This window comes from Urocitellus parryii, chromosome 9 (assembly GCF_045843805.1).
Source record: "Urocitellus parryii isolate mUroPar1 chromosome 9, mUroPar1.hap1, whole genome shotgun sequence".
Taxonomy (NCBI): Eukaryota; Metazoa; Chordata; class Mammalia; order Rodentia; family Sciuridae; genus Urocitellus; species Urocitellus parryii.
Genome location: NC_135539.1, coordinates 17,165,793 through 17,188,155, shown reverse-complemented (window position 1 = coordinate 17,188,155; position 22,363 = coordinate 17,165,793). Strand labels below are relative to the sequence as shown.

Sequence of the window (22,363 nt, the reverse complement as noted above, 5' to 3'; positions counted from 1 at the left end):
GGGGTACTTCCTAACCCAGTTGCTTTGCTGACGGTACCATCTTATGCAAAACGTTTAGCTCACACTGTCAGCAAGGTAAGTAGTGATTAAAAGCACAGAGTCTGAGACATTTTACCATCTACTATCTGTATGATCACAAGCAGGATCTCTGCCTTAGTTTCTTCATAGTACCAATCTAATGCAACTGTTATGAGGATTAAATGATTAACAACTATAAGCCATATCTGATTCATGTAACACTTAAAAAATGAAGGCCATTATTATCATTAATTAATGCATGCTAAAGATTATTATCATTTTTCATTCTCCAGAACATATTTTTCATTCTACCAGGTCTCCCTGATGAAGAATATGAGAACTCATAGAACTTGCTTACTTAAAATCTCCTCCTTGAGATCATGCACAGAATAACTGGACTATTATTCCCAAGAGATGTCTCCTCCCAAAGAAGGGGAGACACTACTCTCCTAGCTTTCCTCAACTCAGTGAGTTTCTAAAACCCTTTATCCTTTATTTATCCTTTATTTCTTGCTGTGTACAGAAAATCCCAAACACAACCAAGTCCTGAATCCAGACTTTTCCTCTAAATCTAGAATACTTCCTTCAGCCATCACTTCTGTCCTCTCCTGGATTGCTGCAAAAGTATTTCTGCTGCCATTATTTTCCATGTGTGTTGTCACTTTTATAAAGTAAGAAAAAGAGATTGGGCATCTAAAACAAAACGACTCAAGTAAAAATAAAAGAATGACCCAGAATTTAACAATGAAGTGTCAGCAGCATTCCCACAACAATAGGAGAAAGACAAGGACACTTGTCATCAACACTCTTAAACTCTACCCTGGACATGTGAACCCAGGAAATAGGGTCCAAAATGAGAGATAAATTCATGAAGATCAAAAAGACCAACATGTGAAAAACAATAGTTTTCCAATATCCATTTTCAATGAGAAAATGTGATAGAAAACAGATCCTAATCAGTACAACTCATAAAATCACTTGAACATACTAATAAAAATATTTAAATTTCATTTTAATTTTTATATATGTAATTTCTAGATGTAGTTGCACACAATACCTTTAGTTATTTATTTTTATGTGGTGCTGAGGATAGAACCCAGAACCTCGCATGTGCTAGGCGTGCACTCTACTGCTGAGCCACAACCCCAGCCCTCGTTTTAAATTTTATTCTAAGTCACAGAAGACAACTTGATTATGTATAGAAACTTGTTCCTAGACAGGAAGGTCTAACAATTTTAACATAATTACAAGGAACTGTTAAACATATTAACCATGTATGATGATTAAAAGTGATTTTAAGATTCATGTTAAAAAATGGGAGTCTCTACTCCACTTCCCCCAATAAATCTCAAACAGAATTTATGAGGGAGGGAATTCACATTATCAGGCAGTACTGCACTGAGAGAATATGCAAACATACTGAACAGAAAATCCAGGAATAGTCCCAAGCATATGTCAAGGTTACTGTTTTGGATGTGGGGGAGGTATTCAGTACTTGAAAAATATTTTCGAATGAGACAATATATTCAAAATAATACCAAATGATTAATATTAGAAGTAAGTCATGCCTAAAACCCTGGATTCAATCATGACCACCATTAAAAAAAAAAAAAAAGTGTAATGTCAAATGATGAAACCATGAAGTTATAGAATTTTTTATACACAAATCATAGAAACCACAAAAGGAATGATAGGTTAGACTACTTATTTTTAAAGTGAAACCTTTTAATATCAGAATGAAGAAAAGCAGAAAAACAAACACTAGAATTCACTCTGCAAAAGAGTTTGTTGCCTTTAACGCTAGCAAAAAATGTTCCCACATTCTAGTCTAGTCCTGGTTTTGGAACCGTGGTAGTGATCTAAGACTGTCTTTTGCTATATTTTCTTTTAGGAAAGTAAGGAGAGGTACCATGAATAATTTTTAGCTAAAATTCCATTTTTAACCTGGATCCTACTTTAGTTTCAACAAAACCTAAATTAAAGACCATTCTAAAAACTGTACATCAAGGATAAGTCACAAGGCATTTTTAGTTATGAAAAGAGTTATAGTTTAGGAAGAAAAATTAAATGGTAGGGAGAGGAAACAGACACAATTCCAACTAAAGGAGAGAAAAGAAAACGCATCCTCAGAAATCACAGGTGCAGAAGCTATTTCAGAGTTGAAGAAATGAAATAATATATTTCCCCTTTCAGCCAAGGGGAACACCGGTGTTCAAAATATCTGAGGATAAACATACAGGAATACCATTAAGTAGATTATCACTATTTTTTTTTTAAAAAATATTTATTTAGTTGTAGATGAACACACAGTATCTGCTTTTGTTTGTTTTTATGTGGTACTGAGGATTGAACCCAGGGCCTCATACATGCAAGGCAAGCACTTTACCACTGAACTATAGCCTCAGCCCTATCCACTACTTTATTCCCCCAGGAAATAGAAACATTAAGGCTGTAAATCTCTGTGGTAATGCAGAAAAAAAAAAAAAAAGAGCAGTTTTTTTTTTAAATTTAATGCAAATCTTTACAAACCATAATGCTATAAGCAAACTAAGATTTAGAAGGTTGCATGTTACTTAGAAACATCTAGAATTCAGAATGGCATCAGCATCCTACTTTTACACAAAATCATCAAGAGAGAATGAGGGCAGCTCTAGTACTACACTTCAGGAAGAATACAGTCAGTCCTGGTGGTGCACACCTGTACGCTTGGCAACTTGGGAGGCCTAGGATCACAGCCTCAGCAACTTAGTGAAAGACTGTTTCAAAAAATAAAGGACTAGGATGTATATCATTGGTCAAGCACCCCTGGATTCAATCCCCAGCACTGCAAACAGACACACACAACTGCATTACTGTACTTCTATTCAAAGAGATTATGTAGGGAGCAAAGACTGGTGATAATTCAAGTGGCTAATAAACAGCATGTGTGGGAAGAATTTAGACTGATCTAAGTTCATGAGCAAGTTTTTTCTTAGAAAATATATGACATATAACAAAACAGTCGAATTATTTGCTTTCCTACCTTAGACTTTATTTCTATAGAAAGAGAAGAGCTTAATAAATAAGTAATCTTTAGGTTTAACAGTGTTTCCATGGAGTGTGAGATATACCACCAAGAATATGAGAGAACCTTAAATGCACAATTTCAAATAGCTCTTAAAAGTGACAAAGTCCATGATGTCTCTTTTGGTTATTTCAGCCTTTGGTGCTGGGTCACCAAACATTTTATGTAAAAGTCTAGTTAATAAATATTTTGTGGGCTAGATAGACAGCTTTGGCAACTACTTAAGTCTGGCACTGTAGCTTGAAAGCAGCCACAAACAACATGTAACCCAACAGGCATGGCAGCCTTTCAATAAAACTGGACTAATGGAGGTTTGGTTCTGGAATAAAGACGACAAAGATAACAACACACCAGATGCAACACATGGATCACGACTGGCTTCTGGTCTGACAAATGGGGGTGCGGATGGTAGAAAAAAAGATATTTGGGGGGATTTTACTTTAGACCAAATGGTGAGTACCTCAACCATGGCAACTGGCAGGAGACGGAAAGGAGTTCAGTTCAAACAAAAATAAAAAGCCCAGTATTTGAGGTTAAAAATTATACAGCGCAGTGAACCACTGGCTTATGAAACACTAAGAAAGGAAGAGTCTGAGCCTGATTTCAGGATTTTGGAAGGGTTACTGGATGAACGGACAGGCTGGCTTTTTTGAGCAAGGGAATCCAGACAGAGGAAGTGGTATGGGGCAAGGAAATGAGTTTAAGTTTGAACACTCTGAGTCTAAGGGTCCCAACTTCAGTTGAAGACATCCAGGAGAAAGACAGCCAAAATTTGGAAAGATATGCAACAATGATTCGGCAAGTAATAAAATCTGAGAGCTGGTCAAAGAAAAACGGTAAAATACAGAAGAGGAACAGAAAGGTGTGAGGAGAACGAGCTACATGGTGACAGAGGCCACACAATGAAAGACCTTCATTTAGCAAAGAGGAGGCAAATGGCAGGGGTGGGGCACATTAAGATAGAAAAGACTGCTTTTGAACTATGATTGTGATTTTTTTTTAAGTCTTGATTGGAAATTTAGAAGATCAGTGACTTTTTAATAAGAGCTATTTTAGTCAAGTGAGCAGGAGTTGGATTCCAGAGGATCAACGCAAATGTATGAAAGATAGCAAGCACAGACTTCAAGAACTCGGAAAAAGGAGAGATCCTGCAAGAACTCAAGAGTACAGAACTTACCAGATTGTTTTGTTAAAGAGAACAGAGACATGAGCATGTTTATAGACCAAATGAAAGGTGAAAACTGAGAGCCGGACATATAAGTTACAAGACAGCAAAGATGTTACACTATGCTGAAAAAAAAATACAAAATGCCAGGTGCATGGACAGTATTCTAGTGATTCTCCAAAAACTTTTAAGCCATTCCAACAGATCCCCCCTCATAATTATACACATGTACTTCACTGGTTTTAAAATAATAATAATAATATATAAAACGCTCATGTATCCCCCCTGAAGAAATACATCCTAAATAAATAAATCCTAGTCTACAGGAAAAGACTCACTGCCTCCTCCTCTGATTTATATCTCCTTCATTCCCTTTAGATCTCCCAGTGGTAATCAATCATGTAAATTTCCGTATTTTATTCATCCCTAAATGACATGTAATATTGTTTTATAGTCTTTGTTTTACAAAGGGATCATACCGTGAACAAACAAACAAAAATACATTCTTGGAACAACCGGCAGGAAGGTGAACATGAACTATTAGGAGACATTGTTGAATTGCTGTTATTCTTTTCCTTTAGGGGTGATTATGATATTGTCATTGTACAGGAAATCATCCTCATGTTTGCCATTTACCCTCCAATGACTCAACCATAATGAACTTGTGTGGGGAGGGATTTAACCCAGGGGCTATGCCTGAACTACATGCACCCAGCCCTTTTTTATTTTTGAGACAGGGTCTCACTAAGTTACCAAGGCTATCCTTGAACTTATGATCCTCCTGCCTCAGCCTCACAAATCACTGGGATTACAGGTGTGCGCCACCACACCAGCACATGTGTGTCTATGACACACATGAAAGAAAAAAGAGACACTGAGTGCCCTGTGTGTGTGATCCAGATGGGACTGTGCTAACAATCACTGGATCTGGGGGGAAGGTGAACTAGCGGTCACTATTCTAGTCTAACTGATTTCTCTATGGATCATGTTAGATGACAAAAAGTGAAATAGATCATTTTGGCCCAAGACTATCGCTGCTGTCCAGGTGGCTGAGCATATTAGTCCTCCTGAAATGCCTTATTGCATGGCCCCTAATTCAGGGTTACTTGGGCTCCTCAGGGCACTAAGAAGTCAACTGCAAAAAAAAAGAGGTCTTAAGTCTAAGTTAAAACAATATGGGGCTGAGGTTGTGGCTCAGCGGGAGAGCGCTTGCCTTGCACGTTTGAGACCCTGGGTTCGAACCTCGGCACCACTTAAAAATATAAAATAAGTGAAATAAAGGTACTGTGCCCAACTACAACTAAAAAATAAATATTTAAAAAAACCCAAAACGATTAATAAGTATTTCAAGCACAGTTGCAAAATGGCAGGTCAGGATTCAACCTGCAGAGCTGTCTGTTTGACCACCACAGGGTCCTAACAACAGTAAAAATGAAAAGGTGTGTTAAGTATTTAGCAAGGGTACAAAATCAAAACCCACTGACCACCGTCCCCATCACCCTTTCCACCTTTTACTCCACTTACCTGCCAGCCCATGAAGGCATCCGTTTGTGACTTCTGATTTACAAACTATCTAATCTCATCTAGGTACAAAACTTGCTCTGTCCACACTGAATAAATGAGAAACATATTAAGGGAAGAAAAGGAGGTCTAACTAACACTGCTCCTTTTTAGCATGAAAACCTGAAATAAGTGAATTTCCATGTACCACATTCAGTAATTTAAATGCTAAATCCACTCCATTAACCATCTCTGTTCAAAAAGAGCCAAATACAAACGGATAAAAACAGTGAAGATGGTGTTCTCACAATCCTGAACTGCCTGTAGTCAACACAGAGTTCTCACCTCTCTGGGCTCACACTATTTACACTGTTTGTACACTCTTCTCCACGGACCACTTGGCTGCTCTTAGTCTGTAAGATGGCCCTCCCTGGCCTGTGACATGAGAACTAAATAAGCTATCACAGCATTTGGGTTAGAGTAAGCACCCTATGAAAATTAGTCAGGGGATCACCATTATTCGTACTGACGACTCTTCAGGAATGAGGACAGACTGGCCCCTCCGAGATTCACTGAGTCCTACTGGCCCACTCTGCAGCCAGAGTTTCCACTACCATCGCTAGAAGCACACGTAAGGGTATTTTAATGTAAATATGTGAAATGCGCTGATAGACAGGAGGAGATCCACGACCTTTATTAAAGATAAAACTGCCAAGCTGGTTCTTCGGGATGCCTTGGCTTCATCATCTGCATTCTCTAACTGCTTTAGCATTTAATTTCAAACTCATCCCTGCACCCTCCTGACTTCCATCTCAACCTCCACATGAATGCTGTCCACCTTGTAAAGTTCTTTTAGAAACGGGCAGGATGTTTTTCCCTCTAGGGTTTTTTTGAAGACTTGCTCCTATACCCACACCTTAGGTCTTCTCATCTGAACATATGCCTACGATGCTTTTGGGTTTTTTTGGATCCATACTCATTTTTGAGAAATAATCTTATATTTCTGTTATTTCCATTTCAAAAACAGCTTTGCTCTTTCATTTTCCAAACTGAAGAAGCGCACTGGACAAGTTTCTAAATGTACTGCGCCACCTTGCTGTGTGTGTTCTTAATTATGATATCTGCCAGCTCTCAGTAAAGTGCACTCCAGCATTTATTGTATGAATCATCTCTCCCAAGGTTTTAACGACATTTTTTCTTATGCTGATGACCAATATGTTAAACCTGATTTCCCCAATGAAATTCAAATTACTAACTGCCTACTTATTGGCATTAGGTGTAATATTTAGACCTCAAAGCAATCACAAGATTGGGTACTACTGTCAACCCTAGAGATTAAGAAAGAAGGTCACAATAGCTATCTGGCCAGTCTCACACAGGTACTGCGTGACCAGGGGAGTGGGGATTAAAGATGAATTTAGGATGATAAGTTTGTATCATTCCCAATGACAATGTGCTGCTGTAAGTACCTGCGCTAGAAAATTCACATCTGTGTCCTCTTCCTCTTTACCTAACACTTCCAGTATGTTGCCAAAGCATGATATGGTGGTCATGAGCAACAGCTCTGGAATCACATCTCGGTATGGGTCCAGAACCGCTACTTATTATCCGTGAAATGCCATAATATATAGTATAATGTAGAGGGCAACACTTATTGTATACATAAAGTAGCGTGGCGGTTGAAGTAAATAACTTCTCCTCGGGCAATCAGGAGACAGAGTAGTAAGAAAACAACATCTCACAGGGTTGTTGAAGATTAGATGCAATAATATGCATAACTGCACAGCACATGACTGGGTGGGGGAGAGAGCGCAAGTTTAGCTGGAGTCTTACAGTCTACTTTAGCTAAAAGCTTCTTGTTAAAGTGGGTAGAACCTAAAGGGCGAGAAAGTCATTAAAATATTCATTTTCAAGTAGGATGGCAGGTACCTTACGGGAAACATTTTAAGATTCTCCACTTGTAACTCCCTGTACAGGACTTTAAAATTAAAGCCCAGATCTGAGAAACACCAAAACAGCTGTCAATCTGTAAACTTGCTAATGATGCTAACGTTTGAGTCTTGTAAGAAGGGCCTTCTCTCACCTGACTCGGTTCTGCTGTTCTGCACCTCTCCGTTATTTTGTGGCTGCTGATTTATTACAGCACTGCTTTCTGACTGGCTGTTTAACACCTTAACAGCAGATCCCAGGTTTGCTGCTATGACAGGAAAATGCTGACCCCTCTTTAGAAGCTGCTTATGTTCCTGGTGGCGAAATCGTGGAGGTACTTCTCGAGGATACCGAGGCAAGGCCTGTGGCTGCGGCGGCTGCTGCTGCTGCTGCTGCTGCTGCTGCTGCAGTGGTGGTGGTGGCTGCTGCTGCTGCGGCTGCTGCTGCTGCGGCTGCTGCTGCGGCTGCTGCTGTTGCTGCTGCTGCTGCTGATTGTTGGCTGTAGCTCGCTTGGCATTATTATTAGTGCTGGTTGCTGTGGAAGTGCCGTTATTAGAGTTGGCAGGCTGAGGCTGGCTTACACTGGGCTTTATCTGTTCTGGCACTAATCCCAACAAAAGAGAAGGGGTGGAGAAGATTAGCCAGTAAAGTACACCTTCATATGAAGCCATCTAAATTCAAAGGCACTACAAACAACAATCCTAACAGAACAGAAGCTTTATGTGTGCAGGAATAGCCTCATTCACATGCTTGAGTTTTCTTAGAAGACATCACTGCCAGGAGTCAAATTTTATTTCCACTAACTACTTATTCAATAAAGGTATGGAGACTGTTGGCCTTCCAGACCAGGATAACGAATCATGCTCACCATCTCCTTCCCATATTACTCTGTGATCAGCAAGCAAGTACTCATACATGATCGTAGAATCTTGACTAAAATAATCAATGTGCTGCTGGGCCCAGAGGCACAGACCTATAAGCCTAGCTACTCACTTGGGAGACTGAGGTAGGAGGATCACAAGTTTGAGGCCAACCTTGGAAACTGAATGAGATCCTGTCTCAAAATACAAAATAAAAAGGGCTGGGGATTCAGCTCAGTGGTAGAGCACTCCTTGGTTCAATCCCCAGTACTAGAAAAACAAAATACACAAAAAAACAAAAACAGAATAAATGTGCCAAATCAAGTCTGTGTCTGAAAAGAATCATTATTTTTCTGATAACTATTCTTATTCTGCTTCATTTTTAATGTTTGTCCCTTCATTTTTAATGTTTGGGGAAGACAAGAACAAAGTTATGAGAAAACCTGCTGGTTTCCTTAAAAAAAAAAAAGGAAAATTTAACAATTTCTTATTGATAAACTATAAAGTCTGAATCAAAGACAAACTCATGATACATACATAAATACAAAGATAACAGAATGAATCTGTAAGACTAATCAAAATTGGAGAAATAATTTGGATACTGTTTTGCAAATCTGAGAAACAAACACTTGTCTATGGAGACAGCGTCGTGTATGAGCTTTGGTGCCAGATGAACCCAGGTTTCAGTCTCACCTCTGCTTCACTAAGCTGTGGGTCTTCAGTTCAAGTTGTACGAACCTGACTGTCTCTAATCCCCACTGTGCAATGGGGAGGATGCTATGCCTTACACAGCTCTCCAAAGGCTAAAGGGTTAATGCTTACAAAGCACAGAACATAAGACTGTACAAATACTGGTTATTCTTTAAGGACTGGCACAATACACACTTATACATTTGCAGCAGTTAAATGTTTCTGTGAAATCTGCACCTATCTTCTAGACTCCAGTCAGGTAAGTGGAGTGAAACACTCCGTGCTACTGTGAGCATACTTGAAGAAGACTCTCTGTTCCAAGGTTAAGGTTCTAGTCCTGGAAACTAGCTCTACTCTCACTCCCAGGATAACCTCTGTCTCTTCTCTATAAAGTAGGGATAATCTTGGTCAAGCATCCAGTATACTGTAACCACTCAGTTAATGACAACTACTACTGTGGCCTATGTTATTTACAAATGCCATAATGTACACGTTGCTGTGATGTCAGCCCTGGTCACCTGTGTTGTTTACCATGGTCACCAATTTGCTCTTGCCCACCCTCAGCTCTACGCCTTCACCTTCATCGTGAACAACCTGACCTTCTATCCTCTTCCTTCTCAAAATACCTGGTGGATTCAGTCTACCAACATATTTTTTGAGATGGGGTCTTGCTAAGTTACCCAGACAGCACTTAAACCATCATCCCCCTGCCTCAGGCTCCCAAGTAGGTGAGATTATGGGTCTGAGCCACCACAACCAGTTTACTATTTTTAAATATATAATCTTAGCCTCTTATTTGCTTCAATGTGACTTTCATTTTTCAAGGAATATAAGCAAACTGAAGTCCAGATTTTTAACAGTAGAAAATCACTAACATTCTCCCTATTGCTTGGGATCCTTTCTATTCTTCCCAGTGCTCACTGACAAGCCTCTTATAATGTTCCAAGCACTTTCTGGTTCTAATAACATTGTGTATGGAAATTGTCACCCAGACAAGTTAATGTTCCCAATATATGCAATATGCAATGACGCATATTCTCCTTTGTATCTCACACATGGTAATAAGCAAATATTAGTTATCAAAAACACATTTAATAAGAATAAGGCACTAGGGGCTGGGGCTTTAGCGCAGTGTAAAGTGCTTGACTCGTATGTGTGAGGCACTGGGTTAGATCCTCAGCACCACATGAAAATAAATAAAAGATACTCCGTGAAGATACTAAATAAATATTTTTTAAAAAAGAATAAGGCATTAGAATATTCTAAAGTGCCTCAAAAGGAAAGGAAGACAAAGTATATGCAATTATGAAATCATGGGAAACATAAAAGCTGACTCAGGCTTTACATGCTTGGCAGTGGATCTGGCCTGGTTCCAGGCGGTTACATGTCAGTTGAAGGTGGTACAGTCAGCTGCTACTGCAACACAGCCTTGTTTGACATTTATTACTGAGAGAATGAAGCATTCTTTAAAACAAAAGCACAAAACATTGTGACAATAAATTTATACCCCCCCAAAATGTGGTACTCAGGAAAGAAGGCAACAAGAAAACGATCTTTAAATATTCCAGGAATGAGAAGACAGCCTATTTGCTAGCACTGTGAAGGCATGTATAAGAACCCGAACACGAAATCCAAAGTGACCAGGAACTCGGAGCAATACCTACATCTGTCACTCAGCCACCCCATCCCCACCTCAAACTCAAATAAACGCTGCCCTTTTCAGCAGTAAAGTACCATATGGAAAAACCAGGCTGAGAAAGGGACTCATTTCTGAGTCCTGAAAAACTCACTAAAACCAGCAAAGAAATTCAGACAATGTAACTACTGATCCTAAATTTTAACTACATATTCTGAAGTAGAATCCCAGATATAAAATGGGATATAATAGTTATGGATAAAGGAGAAGCTAAAAGTAGATAAAGATAGGGGTAACATATAAACAGTGAATAATTCTAGCTATTATATTTTGTGTAGTTAAAAAATTAAGTTAATTATAACAATAAGCAACTAAATCATTAGGAGAAAAAATGAACATTAGAAACTTTTCATTCAATAGACAAAGAAAATGGAATTTAAAAAATTCAAAATTGTGGTTAATTCAAAATACAAAAGATGTTAAGAATAAGCTTCAAAATACCTAAGTCACAATAAACATAAAGGAGTTAAAGTCATTTGGTAAAAGACAAAACTTCTTTACTGGGGTTAAGAAAAGAGAAACATACTTAAAGCAAATACTTTGCAAAAAGTACTCTTAAAATAATGCAGGAAGTGGGGCGGGAAGCACAGAGAAATATATACCACCAAGAAATGCTAAAAAAAAAAAAAAAAAAAAAAAAAAAAAAAGCTAAATGAAAACAGAATTAACATCAGACAAGAGAAAATTCCAAGGAGAAAAGCATTATAAAAGATATATTTTATATTAACAAAAGGAATAAGTAAAAAAATGAGCAATTAAGAACTTATCAAAGTATCAAAATATGTAAATCAAATGGAGACAAAAAAAGACAAAACAGCAAAACCATGTACAGACAGCAGTTAGTATCTTTTTGACAAGCACACATGAAAATCATAAAAAAAATCACTCTCTCTCTCACACACACACACACAGTACAGTACTAAAGAAAACATCAATATAATGCAAGAGAATTAAAATATAGGTAAAATTTCTGGATTGCAATACAATGTTATCAGAAATAACAAAATTTGCAAATAAAACTGCCTTAAATAAATCTGAGTTGAAAATAAAATAAATATGAAAACCACGGGGTTATTAAAAAAAATAACGGTAAAACACTAAATACATTTTAAGACACAGCTAAATCAATGCCCAGAGAAAAATTCATAGCCTAATTATTTGCAACAGACAAAAAAAGATAAAGCATCTAACTCAAGAAGGTAGAAAGTGAAGTAAAGAAGAAGAAAGAAGGAATCAGTGAAGATGAAAACAGAAATCAGTTGCTTTAAAGATGAACCTATAAGCCCGAGGCATGGTTATGCGGAAAATAGTTAACATTTTAAAATAAAAATGGTAAAAAAAAAATCTGAAATTAAGAAATTTCCTTATGTTCAACTCATTATCTGCTGTAAGTCTGAAAAGCCACACAGCAGACAATGATTTTCCTGAAGAGGCAGGAAACCTAAACTGATTAATTAGCATAGAAAAATAGATTTATGAAAGTTCTCATCAGGACCAGAAAATCTTTTCTGTCAATATAATATACTTCTAAATTTACTTTTTACTAGAGTAGTTTTAAGACCCATGTATCTTTCTTTACATGTTTAAACTGGTACAGAGCACAGTAAAACACATGGATACCAAGGTAACATTTTACCAGTAAGTCAAATGAAATTTTAGTAATCCCCAGCAATCGGAACAAACAAATTAAGAAATAAAATAGTACTAGGAATCAAACAGGAAGGCAAAATTTCAAATCTAGACATCATGGAAAGACAAGAAATACTGTGTACAATTTATACAAATAAAGCAGAAAATCCAGCTAAGCTTTATGCAAAAAATAAGACAGTAAACAAACATTTTAGGCTTTGTGGACCACACAGTCTCTGTCACAACTACTCCATTCTGCCATCTTAGCACAAAAGCAGCAGTGAACAAGAGATTAATAAATAAATGCGACTTTGTTCCAATCAAATTCCATATACAAAACCAGGTGTGGCTGTAGTTTTCTAGTCCCTGCTCTACAAAATGTAATTTACCAAAATAGGCTCACAGAAGAATAGAAGGTTTTACACTATAAGACACTGAAAAGGTCCTCCAAGATTTATCCTTCTAAGAGGCACTGGGCTGGATGACTTTAAGGGGTGCAGGGAGGTGTTAGGCAGACATACACAGAAAGAGGAGGGTGTGGGGGAACACCTTTAGGAATCCCTTACACCGCAGTAGATATGCACTGTAAAGTGCTGGTTCCTTATTTCTCCTCCACTTCACCACTGGCATCCCTAGTACCACCAAACACAGCAAGTGCACAAGACTCTGCAATGCAGAACTGTCAGCATGTGCAGGACGAGGCATCCAGAGAGCAGTGGAGAGCAGTACTGAGGAGGCAACCTGTGGAGCACCAACCTTCAAGAGGTGGAAAAGAAGACACAAGAATGACCAAGAGGAAGAGGATGGTGACAGCGACTGGTCAGCAGACCGCTGAATGAGTCAGTAGCTGTAAATAAATCTCTGCTCCACAGAAAATCTATCGCCAGCATGTGCAGTACCAGACAAGCTCAGCCAACATGGAAGGAAGTAGTCCTAACATTCCATTGTCTAAACACAACAGAAAAACATTTTAAAGGAATTTCATTCAAGTAAAAAACACACATACCAGTAAAAAGTTAAATTCTTACTGTTTTTTTTTTTTTTTTTTTGTCATGCTATGTCACAACTCACTTATTTCACAGTTTAAAGGAGCTGGGCAAAATCTGAGTTGGCTCAGAAATTTAAAAACTACTCAAAGAATTTAACCAACGTTTCTTCAACTTCAGGACCTGTATGAAACAACAAAACAACTCTATTCTACAATTAAATTATTAACTTTTGCTAAATTTTACTTCTTTACAGGTTTTCCAATATTTTGTTAAAATGTCTGTAAACCCCAAATTATTCTAATATACACAGTCCATTAATTGAAAAAATACTTTGCAACTGTCTTATATTAAAATGAAAAATCAAGAATACATATATAGGACAATATCCAATTCTAAACATACCAAGTGTTAAATCTGTAAAAACACTTTTTAACCAATATTTACTTCTTTAAGCTTTGAAATAACTCTTTAAAATGTCATTTTAACTAATTTATTTCAGAAAATAATAAATGAACTTCACCTTGATTATCTACAAGTTTAATAGAAACAAAAAATTTAAATATGAATCATCAATTATCTTTGATTACAACTCAGCTCCAAGAAATCATGCTTTGATGATACCTTAAGCTATACATTTCTGCTATCTCTCAACAATTTAAGGTTTATATGATAGCTTTCAAGCTGGGTACAGTGGCTCATACCTCCCAAGAGGGAGCCTGAGGTAGGAGGATGGTAAGTTGGAAGCCAGCACCAGCAACTTAGGGAGACCCTGTCTCAAAATTAATAATAAAAAGGGCTAGAGATGTACCTCAGTGGTAGAGCATACGTGAATTCAATTCCTAACATTAAAAGAAAAAACAACAACACACACACACAAAAAAACCTTCATTTTCACATTGGCTACACTGTAAATCTTCAAAACTACAGACTGAAATAATGGGCGTAATATACAAAATACCATTTTAACACATGATTACTTTAACAGAATAAAGCCTTAAGTTGACTTCAGAAAATAAAAACAACATGCAGATTTGAATTTCAATTATTGAAAGAACTGAAAAAGTTAAAAGACTACCAGCTGAAGATGTTTACATCTATATATCTACAGAACATACAGTGCCTTTAAATACTTCTTTTGGCAAACTTTAAATTTAATAGAAGTACTATTTCTAATCTCAATTTGGGTCACTGTCTGGAAAATAAAATCAATCAGGTTAGTCTCTGAAGACAAACTGGCATGAAAGCTCTTAAGAAAATGTTACTCTCACCTAAAATCAACTATTTAGAATTTTCCTAAGTATTTCTCTTTTATTATGTTCAGAAAAAATTTTGTCTTCTCAGCAAATGAAATTAGGCATTATCAACCAAATAAAAAGTATATTAAAACCATTCACTAATAATTAGAAATTTAGATGTTCAAAAATTATAGGGCTGTGGTTGTGGCTCAGCAGAAGAGCGCTTGCCTAGCATGTGCGAAGCCTGGGTTTGCTCCTCAGCACCACATAAAAACAAATAAATAAAATAAAGGTATTGAGTCCAACTACAACTAAAAAAAAAAAAAAAAAAAAAAAAAAAAATTTTTTTAAATTAAAGGACAAAATTTCTACTTGTTAAATAACTAGGCTAAACGCCACAGGCTTGATGCTTAAAAAATTCTTAAAGTACAATTATTCTAATTATATTTTTATAAATGTCCATCTGTAAACATTCTTTAAAATCTTTATTGTTTTATGCTTTTAAGAGCCTCAAAATAAAATCCTTGTAGAACGAAAGAAAAGTTAACATGCAACAAATTAGCATATTTCAAGTTTAACCGTGTATCAGGCAACATCATCACATCTTTGTCTTCTCTGTTAACATTTCTAAATGTGATTGATTGTTCGTTCTTTAATCCTAAACTTGCAAATCAATTATTCTAGCTGCTCCACTAACATAATAAGGTAGCTTTCAATAATGTGCACATTTAAAAAGCTGTCTAATGACAGAGGAAGAGCAGACAAGTTTGGGTGAGAACGATTCTTGCAGCTTTCTGATGAACAGCAGCAACACTATCTTACTGGAGCACAGATTTTCAAAAGACACAAACCTGATGAGAACTTCAAGGTAGATTAGAAAATTCTCTATGGTAAGACATTCCAAAGAAAGGTGTTTCCAATTTCTGTTTCTTTCCCACTCTGCAGCTTTCAGTAGGAAATGCAGGGAAAGCACACTGTCATTGTACTGCTCTATTTCTCCAGTATTTGAGGCCCAATAACTTGAATTCCATCTCCTTCTATTTTAAGGAGGGTCAGAAGGGAAAAGCACCAGCTTGTTGAACAATGCAAAAAGCAGTTTTATTCAATTAAGATCAGTTTGTAAATAAAATTTATTTAAACGCAAACAACATACTACTATAAAAATCACTTTCTTGCTCATTCGTAAGTATACTGAGTGACTTATATACATTCCTTGGCATATATTAACTCTAGTCAGTTCTGGAATGCATAAGGCTACAGAGGGCAATCTGGTTTTTAAGCTGATACAGCTTAAGATGCAATACTAAAATTTTTACTGAGAATAAATGGCTATAATTTTAAGTCACCAACAGAAAATCTGGAAAAACACTAAATGCCTGCCAATCCACTAACTCCCCTTAATTCTTAGTAAGTAAGTAGTTTGAATTAAATGGCTCTTTGAAAAATAAGATTTAAAAACTTATATGAAATATAACGAACTTTTAAATACAGGCACAAGGAAATCTTATTTCTGTCGAAAAGTTTGAAGGAAACATCTAGAAAGCTCTGGCTTCCATTTGAGACTCAAAAGAAAGTAAATAAAAAAGTGAACAAGTAAATAAAAAAAAGATAGCACCGAAAAATTCAGCTAGAAGTTAGTAGCAGAACACCATAAAAAACCCAGAGCTGGGACAGGTGGCATATGCCTGTAATCCCAGCAGCTGGGGAGGTTGAGACAGCAGATCAAGAGTTCAAAGCCAGCCTCAGCAAAAAAGGGAGACACTAAGCAACTCAGTGAGACTCTGTCTCTAAATAAAATGCAAAATTAGGCTGGGGATATGGCTCAGTGGTCGAGTGCCCCTGAGTTCAATCCTTGGTATCCCCCCCCCCAACTGAAAAAAGCCTCAAACAGAAATATTTTTTTAATTCAAAGGAAAGTCCCAAAGTTAGAGATAATAAAGGAATTATCTTAAATCACTGAAGACCTGAATTATTTAAGAAATACAGGATGATGCTGGGCGAGCATGTCTATAATCCCAGCAGCTCAGGAGAGTGAAGCAGGAGGGTTTTGAGTTCTACAAAACCTCAGCAAATTATTGTGGCCCAACGCGATTAAGCGAGAATAAAAAGCACTGGGAATGTGGCTCAGTGGTTAAATGCCTTTGGGTTCAATAGGAAGGAAGGAAGGAAGGAAGGAAGGAAGGAAGGAAGGAAGGAAGGAAGGGAGGGAGGGAGGGAGGGAGGGAGGGAGGGAGGGGAAACAAGTGGTTATTTTTTTAATTATAAAAAATATTCTATATCAATGCATAAATGCATTCTACTGTCATGTATAACTAAAACAAAAAATTATAAATATTCTATATAAAAATAAAATTTGAAACACTGTCTAAAAACGCTTTCAGAAAATAAACGTCCGAGTCAAAAGTATTTTCTACATCTGGATAAATGGTGGGATTTTATTCACATCAAATGAGTTTAGAAAATAAAAATTTAAAAATTGGCAAGATTGGGCTGGGATTGTGGCTCAGTGGTAGAGCACTCGCCTAGCACGGGCGGGACCCGGGTTCGATCCTCAGCACCACATAAAAAAATAAAGGCATTGTGTTGTGTCCATCTACACCTAAAAAAATTGGCAAGATTGACAAAATACAATTATTCTGTGAAGAGATATATATTTTATATTTTCAAATGTGTGTGTATTCCAAATTAAAATGCAAACTTTTGGAAAAAATTTGTCTTTTGGAACAAATGAAAGGAATCCATTCTCTTCCCTCACATTTGTCACCTCACTTTCCCTAAACCAAAGGGAAGAGCTCTATACTGTTTAAGAATATCAGCCCTAACTTAGGAAAGCATTCAACACAGTCACTGAAGCTTAGAACTAGAGACCAAGCTATTAGGATAAGTTACACAATTCTCCTTTCTTCCTTTTGAACATGTATTTGCAACTTCTGCGAATGTATTCCATATAGGGCCTGGCACTGGGCAAAATACAGATATCCTACCTGATACCTCATCCTCGAAACGATTTCAGACATATGATAGTCTATAATGCTGAAAATCCTTGCATCAAAAACACTACATGAAACATTAATGAGGTTATACGATGAGCTCATGTGAATTGTGAACAAACACCAGATAAAACACCAGTTTTTCTCTACCAGATTCATAGAGATATTCCACCCTGTTCTCATGCTAAGATGTATTCCTTGTACTAAGGCGGAGATGCTGCACTGTGGTTCACTCTTCCCACGTTCACTCTACTTTATTTTGTTTGTTCATTTATATGCGGTGCTGAGGGTTGAACCCAGTGCCTCACACATGCCGGACAAGCACTCTACCACTGAGCCACAACCCACCCTGCCCTCTACTTTAATGGGAGGAAAAAGCAAATCCTATTTGGGTGGGAGGGAACCCTGAAGTGGCTGGAGAAACTGAGAGCATGCTGCGCAGAGAGCTGTGAGACAGCAAGGACCCGGCAGCTCCACAGGGGGATTAAATCTGCTAAGTGCCAGGCGTTAGATCCCTTATCTCTTCATCCTCACCATAATTCTATGCATTTAAAACATTAACCTTTTATAGACAGGCAACTAAGGCTCAGAAGATGCCTGCCCAGGCACAAACATCTGGCAATCAGAACTAAATCTAAAACCAATCTGACCCCCAAACAAATGTTCCTTCTAGAATATATCAAGTTTCATCTTAACTGTATGAGTAAAAACAAATTCCCTAAAAACAGGGAAATTATTTCACAGCCATTAAAACTGATTTATTAAGACTAAAACATGAATGCATGCTCAATAAGTTATTAAAGGAAAAGATAGTGGGACAGAATGCAACCAAGGTCTGTGTGTTGTTCATTTTCCACTGGGCCAGCCATAGCTGTAGATTTTACCCCAAATGCTGCTGCCTGAAAGCAGCAATTCAAGAATTTCTATCAGTATACATAAAAATGAGATCTATTACACACTCCAGGCCTATGATTTATTTTTTCTAGATGTCATTTCATTCCCCAAACATTTAGATGGTCTGAATCATCTCCTTTTAAGAGAGACAAAATGAATTTAAAAGTTAAGGAACTTGCCCAAGACACAGAAATAAGCACTGAAAAGGTAACAATTAAACTCAAGTCTATCTAACTCAGAAGCCTGGACTTCTAACAATTATAACTTGTTTGTGTTAAAATTCCAGGATTATCTTTAGTGGTTGATTCAGTGTCTTATGTCTCCAGCCAAATCTGCTGTCTCTAGGCTGTGTTTCATCAAATACATTCTCTCATGGTTACTACACTGGGAAAAGACTCACGCGGCATGCTTTTTCTCGTTTTGAGAGATAGACCATACTTTCATTAGAATTAAAAGAATACAAAAATACAAACCAAACACAGATAAACAAATCATGGCTTAGTATTCTGTCCTAGCCTAGAGGATTTGTAAAATTGATTGTAACTGAAAAGGCTACTTCTAACTCTTGCTAATCCATCCTGGATTCTCTACTAAAATTGGAACCAGAAGGCTCCCGAATTGTTTTCTTTGAAACAAGGGAAGACCTAATGATTGCCAATGTAGCATCTCAGCCCAGGACACAATTCCTCAGACTCCCACAAATTTCTAATTACCATGGGCTCTTTCCCCTTAGTCCCTAACCCTAAGGAGAAAATTATGAACAGTTAACGACTTAACTACTTTGTCTTTCTCCTTTTTACTTCCTGCTGCTTTGTCTTGCTCAGTCTTATCACAGACAGCTGAAGTATGAAATTTTTCATTTCTACCAATTTTAAATCTAGTAGTATTATAACCAAAACCATCTACATTTGCTAGAAACAAAGATTTTTGTCTAAAGCTAAAAAGAATCCTCAGCATTTTCCACAACCTTATTCAGTGCACAAACCTAGATTTACATGTATAAATCTATGTATTGTCTTTTCTTAATTAAGAGGAAAGGAAAATGGTGACTTTGATATACCTAAAAATAATAATTTCACTGACTATTCCCTATGGAAGTAGAAGGATATTTCCCCCATCATGTTAGTATAGGGCTATAAATATTATTTGTTTCATACTTTCAAAGACAACTTCTACAGGAAGAAAAACATCTGTTATTAGTAAAGCCCTAGTCATAACCTCTGCTTCCATTTTAAAAAAAAATAAGCAATACAAGTTTGTCTTTAAATTATCTCATAAAGTCAAAGTACTATCACGGCATATTAGGGATCAAACCCTAGTCTAACTAATATCACTGAATACCAGCCTACAACACAAACAACATGATTTCTACTATGCAGACAGTAGACAAAAACACTGAACTAAACCCCAGTTATAACAGGAGACCCTCCCACCTGTGTAACATCAAGTTATGGGTGCTCTGCAGGGAGGAGCATCTCAGAGTCTGAGGTGACCAGGCTTTGTCACTAAGAAACTTAAGATCTAACTGGCTCTCAAAAAATTAAAAAACAGCCAGGTGCAGTGGTACACACTAGTAATCCCAGCAATTTAGGAGGCACAGACGGCAGGATCACAAGTTCAAGGCCAGTCACAGCAACTGTGACCCTGTCTTAAAAAATAAAGAGTTTAGGATACAGTTCAGTGGTAAAGTGTTCCTGGGTTAAATCCCAAGTACCACCCTTGAATAAATAAATAAAAATAAAAAATAGAACCACCCTCTGACCTAGCAGTCCCTCTTCTGGACATCCACCAAAGAAAGTGAAGTGAACCGGCACCTTATGGAAGCACCTGTGCTCCCAGCTCATCACAGCATTTCTCCCAGGAGCCACAGTAGGGAGCAACCTGGGGTCTGTTGACAATTAAGAGAAACTGTGGCGTACTCATACAGTGGAATCTTTTTCACCATTAAAAAAAAAGATCTTGCTACTTGCAACAACAGGGATGAACCTGAAGGACATTTAGAATAGAGGGCAGAACAGGTGTGACCATGGGCAGGACGGGGGGCACGGGGAGATGCAAGCCGAGGGCACGAAGCTGCGGTTCCTTGGATAAACAAGTGTGCAGCTATCGTACAGAACAGGGACCAGTGCTAACAATCTTACAATATACGCTGGAAATTTGCTAAAACATAATTTCAGGTTCTCTTAACACCCAAAATATATAAAGACAACTATGTGGGATGATAAATCTGTTATCTTGCTTGACTGTAGTATTCATTTCTCTATGTGTATTTATATCAAAAACAGCAGCACTGTGTGGGCCAAAACCCATAGACATCACATAGACACAAACACAGCACAAAAATAAAACAACACATTTTTATGAATTAAAAAAAAAAGTGACTAATTATGAAAGGAGCAAAACAACATGATGAATTTGCAAGTGACTTTCATATACTCAGCCCAACATTCTCAGAGTTGTGGAAAATCTAAAAACAAGAAGACCTGAATATTGTTCAGATTTTATGTAAGGATGTAAAAGGATGCTTTATATTTGGAAAGATATAAACAGTAGCTACTCAAAAATTATGCTGGAGAAACAGATACACATGGGTCAGCCAACAGTCTAAGATAGGATACAGTCAAGTGCCCAAATTTAAGATGTGTCATAAGACCCTAAGAAACTGGAGAGGGAAAGATCAACGGTAGGTGGAGTGACCCATTAGGAAATGAACTTAGAGGTTCAGAAAACCTAAAAGGCATGATGAAGACATCCTTGCTTGAGAAACTGAATCAAAAAGAAAACAAGAATAAACATCAAGGAGATTAAAAATACTCTGAAAAGTACAAAGGAGTGGTAGAGAAACAGGTTTAGACCACAGGAGTTCAGATCAAAAGAAGCCCTTAAAAGCCAAGCAGGGCGGTTTGGTCTTGAAGCAGGAAAAACTAAGGACAAATTAATATTCCAAAATGGGCAGATGGGCTGAGGAAAGTGGAATTTTAGGAAAATTAATTTGGCAACGTTCCTCCCTTAAACATCTGGATTCAAAGTCGCAGTCTCAGCTGTAATACCTCTCCTTTTTGCAACAGCTGCCAATTCTGTCAGTTACACTTCACACATCTCTCATCCTCCTTTTACTCCCACTGCCAAGATCCCAGTTCAAGCCCACACTGCCCTCTCTATTCCTAGTCTTCCCTATCTGTTCTTATTTCTATTGGTGACACTGGGAACTACTGACAAAGACATTCCTAAAGAACAGCTTATGATCACGACACTCTCGATGAAACTCCTCAGCTGGTTCTCTGCTCCTTGAGTAGCATCAAGCCCATGGATCCCTGCCACCTCCAGGCCTACGTACTGTCACTGCCCTGGATACCTCTATGTTAGAGACTCAAACTGCATGGTCTTTTCCACCTCCCTCTTCTGCCCAGAATGCATTTCTTCTCTAGCTCTCTCTTTTAAATCCTTACCTACTGACAGCTGAACAGGCTATTTGGAGATGGGGCCCAATTAGGAAGTAGGCCACTGGAAGTACAAATTTGAAGTCTATCTTGTCCCTGATCCCCTCAGCCTTGCACGTCTCCTCCCTCTCCCCGACCCAACTATGTTTCTTGGTTGCCAGAGTTGAGCATCCTTCCTCTGTCACACCCTTCCATCATGATGTCCTGCCCAACAGTGCATCAGAGCAGCTAACCATGGTCTGAAATCTCTGAAACCATAAGGCA

General features: G+C 37.6%; 1 protein-coding gene across 3 annotated transcripts in view; it reads right to left on the bottom strand.

Annotated features, from left to right (window-relative positions):
* Positions 1 to 22,363, bottom strand: part of Tnrc6a (trinucleotide repeat containing adaptor 6A) — an 87,025-nt gene that overhangs the window by 34,092 nt on the left and 30,570 nt on the right. For all 3 annotated transcript variants that reach the window (XM_077802798.1, XM_077802801.1, XM_077802800.1), the window contains one exon: positions 7,831 to 8,280. In XM_077802798.1, the coding sequence (XP_077658924.1) occupies positions 7,831 to 8,280 (450 nt within the window). The remainder of the gene's footprint in view (positions 1 to 7,830; positions 8,281 to 22,363) is intronic.